At 34.2% G+C, this 12596-nt stretch overlaps 2 protein-coding genes across 2 annotated transcripts; one reads left to right on the top strand and one right to left on the bottom strand.

Moving 5' to 3' along the window:
* Positions 1–1043: 1043 nt before the first annotated feature.
* LOC109243888 (probable prolyl 4-hydroxylase 4) lies at positions 1044–5510 on the top strand. Its single transcript, XM_019410901.1, has 7 exons — positions 1044–1337; positions 1459–1516; positions 1638–1742; positions 3277–3334; positions 3986–4161; positions 4825–4894; positions 5007–5510. Exons 1-7 carry the CDS (start codon positions 1216–1218, stop codon positions 5300–5302), a joined length of 885 nt encoding a protein of 294 aa, XP_019266446.1. The 5' UTR covers positions 1044–1215; the 3' UTR covers positions 5303–5510.
* A 955-nt stretch (positions 5511–6465) lies between these two features.
* Positions 6466–8436, bottom strand: LOC109243889 (peroxidase 24). The gene is made up of 4 exons (XM_019410902.1): positions 8138–8436; positions 7805–7996; positions 7272–7437; positions 6466–7142 (listed from the first exon to the last, which is right to left on the bottom strand). Exons 1-4 carry the CDS (start codon positions 8345–8347, stop codon positions 6736–6738), a joined length of 975 nt encoding a protein of 324 aa, XP_019266447.1. The 5' UTR covers positions 8348–8436; the 3' UTR covers positions 6466–6735.
* Positions 8437–12596: the final 4160 nt, after the last annotated feature.

Below are 12596 nucleotides of genomic sequence, written 5' to 3' on the forward strand. Positions count from 1 at the left end.
GGGGGGGGGGGGGGAGGCAGGGATCTCGTATAGACAGCGGTCATGGTTTTTATTGTGTAGGGATCTAACCTAGATTGGTACGGTTATTTCAAGAACTTATCTACCATTCTTTTCAAGTAGGCGTTGTCCCCGAAGTGGTGAGATTGTAACAGCCCGGAAGTAATACTTGACTGGTTCTAGATCTAAAGGAAACTAAGAAATTTGTCTAAGAAATTCCCACAGACGACGCCAAATTGTTTAACCAAAAAAGTATTAAGCCTTTTAATTAAACGAATTAATGATGAAAAGAGGGTAAATCTTAGACAAATATAATCCACTCTTGATCTAAGCACCATGAGTGTTGAAATCCAAGAGATTGACTTTATATAACATATCTTAGAGTGAATGGGAGACATTAAATACAAATAATAAGCTTACAACTTCAACATATCGTTTCATATTTGTAGAAATAAAGAGGACAAAGGATGATTTTTGTTGATAACTATGATATCTAGCTTTATTGATTCGACGAAGGGCATTACACAGGTTTGTAATCCAGAACGTAAGCTTCTTCTTTTTGCCCTCGGAAATCTCTTCCTTATCTTCTGTTTCTATTTTTCTTCCCCATTTCCTTCTGCTTGGCCTTCCTTATATATATTGTCAATTTTCCCTTTTACCCAACGCTCTTAACCAGTGTGCTCTCTCATGGCTGTACTTCTTCCTCACTCGTCCAAGTGTTACGTTCTGTCGTGTAAGCCTTTTGATGGCCTGATCTCGGCAGCAGTCGAGATACTCGTCGCCATTACGCCTCGTGGGCACGATCATGGCTTGGCCGACCTCTTACTGTTTCCTTTAGTGATAACCATTTGATGGTCAAAATACCTATACAATACATACCTTGCCTATTTTTCATGAAAAAGAAAAAATAACAATCGGCGGTTGAATTGGTTTTAGTACTAGAAAAACACAGTTCAATTAATGCCATTCTTAGGGGCTTAGGGCGGGATGTGTAATTACAGTGAAAAAGACAAGTGAATATAAATTACCCACACGACGCGGTAGTTTGTAATTTTGTAGTTTAGTCTATAGCAGCCTACAGGAACTTATCTCTCTATCTCTTCTGTCAGTTAACTACTTCAAGTCAACTGGATTGAGATTCAGAATTAGATACTAAAAAACTGGAACACTTTACCTGAGAAAATCTTGTCCAATTTCTCTACTCAACTGCTTGAACTCATGAACAGCTCTTTGCAGCTCGCTAGTTTCTTCTTCCTCTTAATCATAGCGTTCGTCCACGAATCGTCCAGCTCGGCGATCATCAATCCATCCAAAGCCAAGCAAATTTCATGGAAACCTAGGTAGTTTTTGCTTCTACTAGTTTTTAATTCCCAAAAATTCTGAAATCAAAAATGTGTTGACGTTTTGTTTTTTTTTAAATGAAGTTGTACTTTTCACCAACAATTGTTTGACTGTTTACAGAGCTTTTGTATATGAAGGATTTCTTACGGATGAAGAATGCAATCACTTGATATCTCTCGTGAGCGCCATTTTCTCCTATAATATGTTTAATTTTAATCTGCTTGTGTTGGAAGCTGAATTTTTTTTTACTTTTTGTGTGTGTGTGTGTGTGGACTTTTTGATTTTGGGGATTGCGGTAGGCAAAATCGGAGCTGAAGAGATCGGCTGTGGCAGATAATGAGTCTGGAAATAGTAAGACCAGTGAGGTTAGGACTAGCTCCGGAATGTTCATCCCCAAAGCTAAGGTATGTTCCTTTTGGTCCTTTTAATGTCATGACTTACTACTATATTTTACAATGGTTTTGATCATACAGCTCGAATTCTGTAGCTCACTTGCATTATCATTGCGATTGTTGGGAATCTTCTGGATCTTCACTTTTTTAAGCATTGGTTGAACATTTTTCAGTTATTTTAGTCTGTTAGGAGATCATATTGGGGTTATATGATCAGTTGATAATGGTTTTTGATTTGTAATTCTTCCCAGTGGATGTGTATGATATTTTTGCGCAAATGAAAGCAATGAGTTTTGTCAGTGAATGTTGGCAGACATGTAAACCAAACTTCTTTTTTAGTGGATTATTGCAAAGGAGTAATTGGTTATACTATTTGGAAAAATCAATTCATTCTTCTTACCATCATCAAGTATTACAACATTATGATTTAAAAAAAGAAATTCTGTTGCGGGGGAACTACTTAGGTATGTAGTGATATACTAAATCTCTGTGCAAACCACATTTGGCTATTGAACCCCTAGTATTTTCTGGGTGTCCAAATACTCTGAATTTTATCATACATCCTTTCATTACTTAAACCATGATATTGGTTACTAGATAGGGGGGGGGGGGGGGGGAATTGAGTGAAGTAACCTTGTCAATTGTGCAGCATGTTCACCTTGGGTACTGAAACCTTCAAATTATGAATGAGCAAAGTTTGAAAGCATGTTTAAGGTGTCCGTCATTCAGTTTAGTTGAGAAGTTTGTGTTTCTGAGCTGGACCAAACCTGCAAATATCAACAACCAGGCCATTACTTATTTATGGGCAGAAAGTTTATTAGTGTGCTTAGACGAACATCCCAATTTTTGTTACATGTAGCTGCTGTAATTTGTTTGTTAGCTAACTTCACACGGTATAACATGACAGTGAATCAAGCTATTACGCTATACTTGTATGTAGACTGCTCCTGATCTTGCTAGAACATGCCTACTGTATCTTAGAACAATTCAAGCAAAAATCACTAAAACTAAGTCTAGTTTAACAAGTTGTAATCGTGAAGAACGGTTTAAAATCTACTAGTGTTGTATCCTTAAGTAACAAATATATCAAAGAACTGGGCTGACAGATTGTTCCAACACTATCTTGAGTAAGTTTTTGGTCTCTCTATTCGTATTACTTGGTTTCTATTGGGAGAATACTACTGTATTTATTCTTTGTTTGGTATCTTAGGGAATTTCTTCTCAATATTCTGTTGTCTACCAACGTGGAGATATTTTCTTCTGTGTGCGCTTTTTTTTTTCTTTTTTTTTGGGGGGGGGGGGGGCGTGTTTGTGCATGCCCTTGATCCACTCGTCCATACCCGCCCATACCCAACACAGTTATTGAATTTTTTAATCTAATAATTGACAATTTCTCCTTTAATAGTTAGCATATGACTTAGTATAGGCTTCCGATTGTATAACTTGTTTTAAGATAAACTCATTGTTTCATACTTGATAACTTCTGCATTTCCCATTTCTGTATCTTTGATTTTGTGAAATCTTCTCTCTGCCTCTCATGCTGCAGGATCCTATTGTCTCCGGGATAGAGGAGAAGATAGCAACTTGGACCTTTTTACCAAAAGGTGTGGCGTCCCCTGAATGATACATTCTCTGTGAATTTGGTCTGAACTCATCAATAATTAATTGCAAGCTGAAAATTCTCCTTAATCTGTCAACCTATCAACTTTGTCATGTACAAAATTGACTCGCTTCAGGAAAATGTTTATAGCTGATTGAACATTTATTGACAATTCCTTCTCTTATAATATCATTTGACAGATCGAACTGTAGATGTTGAGTTTCATTAAGCTTTAAGACTGAAAATCACAGAATGGGGTGTCCATTAAAGAATGCAACCTACTAGAACCGAGGAAATCAGTTTAGTTTAAAAAGTTATCCATTCTGTTCACTATTTATTGTTTCACGATGGATATATTTCTTATTCAGAAAACCTATTATAAGTTCATGATCTTGAAATGATTGTACTTCTTGTATGCTATCTGCTATATTAAAAGCTGTTAACTTTTTAACTACAGTCTCTAAGGCTTAAGTTATTAATTTACCCCTATTATAAGAATTATCCACCTTTTTAAATTAACTTATGAACTACTTTTTTAACTAGCATTGGAGATATTCGTCATTCTCTCCATTAAGTCACATTACTATATCTGCTAGTTATATTTTTTTGGAGAAACAACATTAAGTTACTAGAATACGTGATTTCTTGTTTACAGAGAATGGAGAAGAAATACAAGTGCTACGATATGAGGAGGGGCAGAAATATGAGCCACACTATGATTACTTTGTAGACAAGGTTAATGTCGCTCGAGGTGGACATCGCTTAGCCACTGTACTTATGTATCTCACGGATGTTGAAAAGGGAGGTGAAACCATCTTCCCTAAAGCAGAGGTTAGTTTAAGTTTTATCTACTGTTGATTCCATTCTACTTCTTTAGCCAGGTTCAATTATATTAGGCATTTTGCTTATGGGGATATGAGGAGGCCATTTGTCTTCTGCTTCTATCTTCTTTAAGATGTCCATTCTTAGGTTACCTTTGCAATATCTGCATTCTTTTATTTGTGGGGTTAAGTTTAAAGGTGATACATTAGTTTTTGAAGTGGTGTTACAGAAATGTTGGAAGATTAAACCAAGATATTTTTGGGAACCAAGAACTAAAAGAATATGAGCTTTTTAGTGTAACAATTGAAGGGCACATATGTACACAGCGGCAAAACTGACAAAGCATGGAGGTCCGTTAGGAAAAGCTGAATTTTCACATCTGTTATGGTACATTTCAGTTGCAGCAAGCCATACTATTAAAGCAGTGTCTGAGCTTTGCGAACTTTGCATTTTTGCTTGGATATGTGTTGTTTGATTCCTCTTGTTTGTTTATTAGAGGAGTCTGTTTTCTTCTTCTCTCTGTAAATTGAAGGGTACTGATGAGATGACATTTTGCACTTTAGCCTAACAAAATTCAAACTACAGTCTGCTCTTGGGTTCTTGGTTTTTTTTTTCTTTCTAAGATTTGTTCCTACACATTCTTTACCCAATAACTATTGGAATTTTCTACAGGAATCACCTCGCCGTCGGTCGATGACAGCAGATGACAGCTTGTCTGAATGTGCAAAGAAGGGCATACCAGGTACTATATGATTTAGGATGTCTCGGAATTGTTGTATAGTGCTATTTGCTGCGACTTATACATTGTGCATCTGATCTGCTTATTTACTTTCCATTTTCTTGGAATTTATCAGTGAAACCACGGAAAGGAGATGCCCTTCTTTTCTACAGTCTCCATCCAAATGCCACTCCTGATCCTCTTAGCCTCCATGGTGGGTGCCCTGTCATTCAAGGTGAGAAATGGTCAGCAACAAAGTGGATTCATGTGGATTCCTTTGACAAAACTGTGGAGACAGAAGGAAATTGCAGCGATCGTGATGAGAATTGTGAGAGATGGGCTGCTCTTGGGGAATGCACCAAGAATCCAGAGTATATGCTGGGAAGTGCAGGCCTTCCAGGATATTGTAGGAAGAGCTGCAAAGCCTGTTAACTCATTATACATCTCCCTCCCACTAAATCTGAATTTAGAGGCTGACACTTCTACTACATACCTGAATTTTCTCACTATGCTCTTTTCTTTTCTTCTTGGCGAATGGACGTTTGAGCATTACATTGCATCTTCTACTTGAGTCAGTTTTTCTCTTCTTTGTCAATTTTATCAAACAGCTATATTTTACGTAGTAAATATCAGTTCTGTATTCTTCAACGCAAATGAAAATATTAACAAAACCGTAAATTTCTAAACATGTGTGAATATACTAGTGAAGTTTTCTTCAATTACGCAAGTTCGTATGACAATACGTGGTGCTTATGAAATTTATTATGACCTCTTAAAACTAATATACTTGTTAGTATTCTGTATTTAGAAATAAATCCGGGAAACTTAAAGAGAACAGAAATGTGGGTGAACCGGAAATGAAAGAATCTGAGCCCACTGATTTCGCAGTATTTCCTTAAAGAACTTAATCATCTCCTAGTATTCGAGGTTTATGAGTATTTCCTCCCAAGATAGAATGGATTAACATCAATGGTGGAGCCGTGTTTCAAATACCAGTGAACAATAAACACAAATGGCGGCAACAAATCACACTTACTTTGTTTTTGTAAGAAAACAATGCAGAAAGTAAGTAGAGATTTCAGAATTTTTGTTAGGAAAATCTGAGGGAATGGCTTGGTATTTATAGCCAACAGGTTGGGCTCAAATGAAGGGGTGCAACTTCTTTCAGGTGGCCTTTCGCATAAAACAACTATTACGGAAATGGCTATTTACTCAAAATAAAACAGGAAAATAAAATATTAATATTTTAATTTTAGCATATAAATCTGGTCCAAACCCAAACTCGAGCAACAACCGCGCGAGGCTTACCTTCTTCTCAATCCTTTCAGAGCACAAAAAAGTGCAATTGTATATAAACCTTCCACATATATTTTTCTGGTCTAATATGGGACAATGTTCCTTCGTAAAGGAGAAATTATTTAATCTATTTCCCATTCACACCAAGCCAAAAATCCAAGGATACTAATAAAAGGTGACTTCTGATATAACACACGTCGAGATAAATGAAATAAGAAACTCAGCAGAAGTAGATTTGATTGATATTATCGAAAGTATTCATAATAAAGAAATGAAGAGATAAAAGGGATGAAGTATAAGCCATTAAGTCAAAGGGGAAGCTTTGCTTTCATTAATCATTAGCGGGCAAAATATAAAATAAAAGCTTTTAAACAATAAGATTGACATCGCTACAAGAGATGCTTGACAACGAAACATAATAAACTCACCGAAATCAATTACAGTAGTACACTTTCTGAAATTACAATAAAATCTCAGTAATGATCACATTAAAGTAAGAAAGAGAAAAAGCTATGAATTAAAAAGAAATACGTTTTGAAAATCTTGTAGCTCCAGTATTTAGTTCGAATTTAGGCATTTACAACTCTACAATTCTTCCTTATTTCTCCTTCAGCATCCGCGAGGACTCTAATATCGCCCATTTTCTTCATCGAACGGCCAAAAAATGCTAAGAAAACATGGGGATTTTGCAGTTTTCTTACAATCTGAGCAGAATGGGAGTTGGTCAGTAACGCCGCATCAGATCTGAGTAAGCCTTTGTTTTGATTCAGAGCCTCATAGTAATGGCTATCAAAAGATAATGAACTTCTTGGATCCAGTTCTACAACAGTTTTTGGATTGATAGGGTTAGGGCACATTGTTCTCAATGTTGTAGCATAATTGGGATTCAATGAAGGATCTGCATCGCCCTTTCCTGTGAAATTGTAAAGTCTTCTTGCAACCAATGTGCAATGTGTTATTCCTATGGTATGTGCCCCTGCAAGTACAATTAATTCATCATTTAGTTACAGTTGATATATATATATATATATATATATATATATATATATATATATATATATATATATTTCACATAAAAGAAAACATGGTACTAATTTAGAGTTACCTGACAAAGTAACTAAATCGACAATGTCCAAATCGTTGTCTTGAAATTGTTGCAAAAGAATGGTGAAGTTTGCAAATGGCGATGGCAGGCTGGCTAATGCTTCCGATGCCTTTGATACTCTTCCGTCTTTCCTCCCTGTTGGGATTTTCCACATTGATCGTCCGAACTGTTTCCAATCAAACGTTAATGAGTTTAAGTTGTATGCACTAATAATATAAAAAATATTTACATGAATATGTCAATTATAATTGTACTCCTTCTGTGAACCTGTTTGACTGGGCACGGAGTTTAAGAAAAAATGATGGTCCTAAACAAGTCGAAAAGGGGTCCAAAGTATTTGTGTGGTTATAAATGCTTTTTATTAAGGGTAGAGTTGGAAGTTTAATCTAAATTGTTTCCAAATTTAAAAATGGGTCATTCTTTACCAAGAAGGAAATAGGTTCACATAAAGTGGAACAGAGGGAGCAGTAATTATAGATAAAGCAAGAAAAATTAAGCTTTAATTTCATTCTGCATTGTGTGTACGTTCTTACTTGGTATGAAACTGCATCTCGAGTTACCAAGGCTAGAATATCAGCACAAGAAACTTTATGTGGGCACACTTGTTCTAGTTTCTTCTTTATATCGTCGATAACCTCGTAACCTCCTAGAGATCGATTTGGTAGGGCTGCTTTTTCTGCACTGTTTTTTGGAGTGGAGTCTAGTAAAACTGATGCATCACAGCCCTGCAATATTTAGAATATAAGTATTGCATGTGGAAATGTAAAAACAAAACAAGGTTAAGTACGTGGACTAATTATTCACGTTAAATAACGATTACACTATCAGCGTATATAACTTAACACACAAAGAGGTTAGGTGCATACCCTAACAAAACAGTCATGGTAGTGAAGGCGAAGTAGCTTTGCTGGCAAGCTGGGATCAGCAGCAACTCTGCTCCATGTAATATCCCTCACAATACTTTCAACTGAAGGGCAACTTTTGTGATAGTAATTCATCTTCAGCTTATCTGCATTGCAAATACCGAAAGCTACTACTGTAACAAATAGAAGAAAAACAAGATCACTTTGCTTCATTTTTCCCTTTTCTATCTCCACACAAAAGAGCCAATTAATATATATTAACTCGAAATATATGTTCGTTGTTGGTCTTCGAATGCTTCTTTGGACCATCTTTATATAGGCACTTTTATACCTCATTTGCCTTTGTTATTGAAATTATTGCTTTCTGATGTCTACTTCTTTGCACGAATTATCTAGATAGCCAACCAAAAATTGATACGTGTAGATTAACTGAATAATGGATTAATGTGCTTCTCAATCATATTTTAATATAATTCATTGAATCGATATGCATGATTTTTCTTGTATTAATTAGTCATTGACCAAAGAAAAGCATTTTTTATTCGAGATTAGTACAGCAAAAAATAAAACACTTCTGCCGTGGTGTTATGTCTGATTGGACTTTGATTCATGTTATCCCTTGCCAGCAATAGACATCGTTGCATGAAAATATATTGTACAAAAAAGAATAATTTTCAGCTTTAGGAGGGGAAGTAGAAGCTGCACTACACGTACGTTCTGAGAAACAACTAACAAGGTGGCGTTCTGACATTGCATCCTTTTCCGATTTATTGAACTAGGAAGTTATAAGTAATTATCATAAAGAACAACAAAAAAAAAGCAGTAGAGATGATAATGGAACAGGAATTTTCCAAACTTCAGAAGTAACTTATTGTTTTCTTCTCAAACATTCATGTAGAGTTTTTGTTTAAGATAGCTGATCAAAAACTCAGGATATTTCCAAACGTCACGAATTTCTTTTCTTAAAACAGCTTTAAGTTCTCTAAGGATGTAACAGTTTGTTATTAATTTTTTTTTTCTTTTGCGCTAATTTGTCCATGGTTTACCATACGTGGTTTGGTTAGTGCCTTCTGTAACTCAAATCGAAGATCTCCTAAATAAAAGCGAAAGCATAGAAGAAAACGATCTTACAAAACAAAAATATTTTGTATTATTATTTAGTGATCTCATATGAAAATTGTCACAAATAATTAAATGGGCTGCTATTTAGATTAATTCTTCTATAACTAAACTAACATTTGTAATCAACCACAAAAGGCTTAATAAAGTGGATCAAATAAATCTAATAGCTGTCACCCAATTTTTAGGCAGATGTGCAAGTAAAACCGTAAAAATAGTAGTACTACTTTTCTCTTTGTTTTGTTGTTGTCATGGAGGAATTTTACAAAGGACCTAGACAGAGTTCTATCAAACTATGAGCCCGTTTGGATTAGCTTATTGTAAATAGTTGATAAGCTTGAAATGCTTAAAAGCATTTTTAAGTGCTGAAACTGATTTTTTAAAATAAGTATTTACGTGTTTGGATAAATGTGCTGAAATTGATAATAACCAGTTGATATATTCGGTAGAAAAGTGCCGATAAGCTGTTATTTTATTAAAATGACTAAAACACCCTTAAAAACTTTACAAAAGATTATAAAGTAAAAAATTTCTTTGTAAATAAGAGGAACAACGAATATGGGATGAAGAGAAATATTTTTGGAATTTATTCTGTGAATTTAAAAATATTATTAAAGATAAATTAGTAAAAACCTAGGTCAAACTAAAAGTGCTTATAAGCCGAAAAGTCATAAGTTAGGGGTGACCAACTTATGACTTATGCCTGATTTTAGCTTACAAGCACTTGGCTTATAAGCATTTTGGATATTTACCAAACGCGTAAATAAGCGAAAAGGTGCTTATAAGCTATTTTGACCCGTTTATAAGCTTTGCCAAATACCCTCTGCAAAAGCTTAAAAGGAGAAGGTCACCCATGACGCTCTCAAGCTACTCCAAACTCCCAAACCGTAGTGCCAAGTTTACCAAATCACACTCCCACCGGCCCACAGATGGTTATGCATCCAATTACAAATTTTCTTTTGGTTATATAATTAGTTCACCGGAGATCTCATAAGAGATCGATAACATAAAAAATAAAATCTTGGGTCAATTTCTTCTATTCCAATGTAACTGATTCCCTATCTTAAATCATTTCCTCCAGGCGCAACCCCTCTCAAGGCTTCGATTCAAGATTTAGCGATTTAACAATGCTACCGCTTCCTAGCCTATTCTAGTTCGCCTTGTGTCATCCGATTTTAGGGAATTCATTGGATGGTGAAGTTGCTTCACACCTGGCCATATCGAGGGAATGAAAATGAACTTGTCCCTAAAAAAAGAGAAAAGAACTGGAATGGGAGAGGATGGTCATTGAGAAAGATGCCTTAACAGGTTGGTCATCTGTGAGGACGAGAATGTGAGTTCTTCTTATTATCGGTGAGCCGCTACCCCCTCATACTCTTCTTTCTGTTTTTGGGTCGCTCTTCTTATTTGCCGTACCCCCAATCCTCCTTCACACGAAGGCATCGTAACATATACAACAAATCAAGATCAAATAAAAGATTTTCCATCCCTTCTTTATACTCGTCTATCCCTCGATCAACTAGATGGGCCACTACTAGAATTCCTGCATAAAGCGACCAAAATTTAGCGACCAAAGTTGGTTTGCCAAGAAAAGCGACCAAAGTTGGTCGCTAAACTGGTGAAAATAATAAAATAATGATTTTAAATAAATTAGCGACCAACGTTGGTCGCAACTTGGTCGAAAATTTTGTCAAACTGTTGACCGGACTGGTCAGACTTGCTTGGTCAAAGAATTACTCAGATTAGCGACCAATGTTGGTCGCTTCATGGGACCCACTTATTAAATTTTAATAATTATAACATTATTTTAAAAAATAACAAAATATAAATAAATAAAATTTAAAATTAGCGACCAAGGTTGGTCGCTATATAAAGAGAAAACAGGTTGAGACCAACTTTGGTCGCTAATTTGGGACCCAGTTACAAAATTTTAATAATTATAATTTTGTTTAAAAAAAATTATAAAATATAAATAAATATAATTCAACTTTAGCGACCACTGTTGGTCGCTCAGTAGAGTATAGACCAACTTTGGTCGCTAATCTGGGACACGGTTAATATTTTAAATATAATAAAAAAGATAAATAAATCTGATTTAAGTTTAGCGTCCAACTTAGGTCGCTAATTTAAAATTATGTATGTTTAGCGACCAAAGTTGGTCGCTATTTAGGTCAACAAAGGTCAAAATTAAAAATCACTTTTGTATTTAGTAAATAAAGAATATAAATGTTAGCCGTTAACACTTTTGTAATACAAGGGATGAATAGTACTACGAAGCGTGCGTGTGTGTATATATATATATATATATATATATATTACTTACGCTATACTATGCACTAAGTATAAGTGTATTAGGTAATATTATATCGAATGTAGCTTATATATATATATATATATAACATATATACTTACGGTATACTATGCACTAAGTATAAGTGTATTAGTTAATATTATATCGAATGTAGNCGAATATGGCTTATATATATTATATATATATATATATATATATATATATATATATATATATATATATATATATATATATATATATATATATATATATATATATATATATATTACTTACGCTGTACTATGCACTAAGTATAAGCGTATTAGGTAATATTATATTGAATATGGCTTATATATATGTAATATATATACTTACGCTGTACTATGCACTAAGTATAAGTGTATTAGCTAATATTATATCGAATGTAGCTTATATATATGTAATATATATATACTTACGCTGTACTATGCACTAAGTATACGCGTATTAGGTAATATTATATTGAATATGACTTATATATATGTAATATATACTTACGCTGTACTATGCACTAAGTATAAGCTTATCAGGTAATATTATATCGAATATGGCTTATATATATGTAATATATATACTTACGCTGTACTATGCACTAAGTATAAGCGTATTAGGTAATATTATATCGAATGTAGCTTATATATATGTAATATATATACTTACGCTGTACTATGCACTAAGTATAAGCGTATTAGGTAATATTATATCGAATATGGCTTATATATATGTAATATATATACTTACGTTGTACTATGCACTAAGTATAAGCGTATTAGGTAATATTATATCGAATATGGCTTATATATATGTAATATCGAATGTAGCTTATATATATATATAATATATATACTTACGCTATACTATGCACTAAGTATAAGCGTATTAGGTAATATTATATTGAATATGGCTTATATATATGTAGAAGGGGTTGATGAATTTATCTATGCACTAAGTATAAGCGTATTAGGTAATATTATATCGAATATGGCTTATATATATGTAATATATATACTTACG

Source organism: Nicotiana attenuata, unplaced genomic scaffold, assembly GCF_001879085.1.
Source record: "Nicotiana attenuata strain UT unplaced genomic scaffold, NIATTr2, whole genome shotgun sequence".
In the NCBI taxonomy this organism is placed as follows: domain Eukaryota; kingdom Viridiplantae; phylum Streptophyta; class Magnoliopsida; order Solanales; family Solanaceae; genus Nicotiana; species Nicotiana attenuata.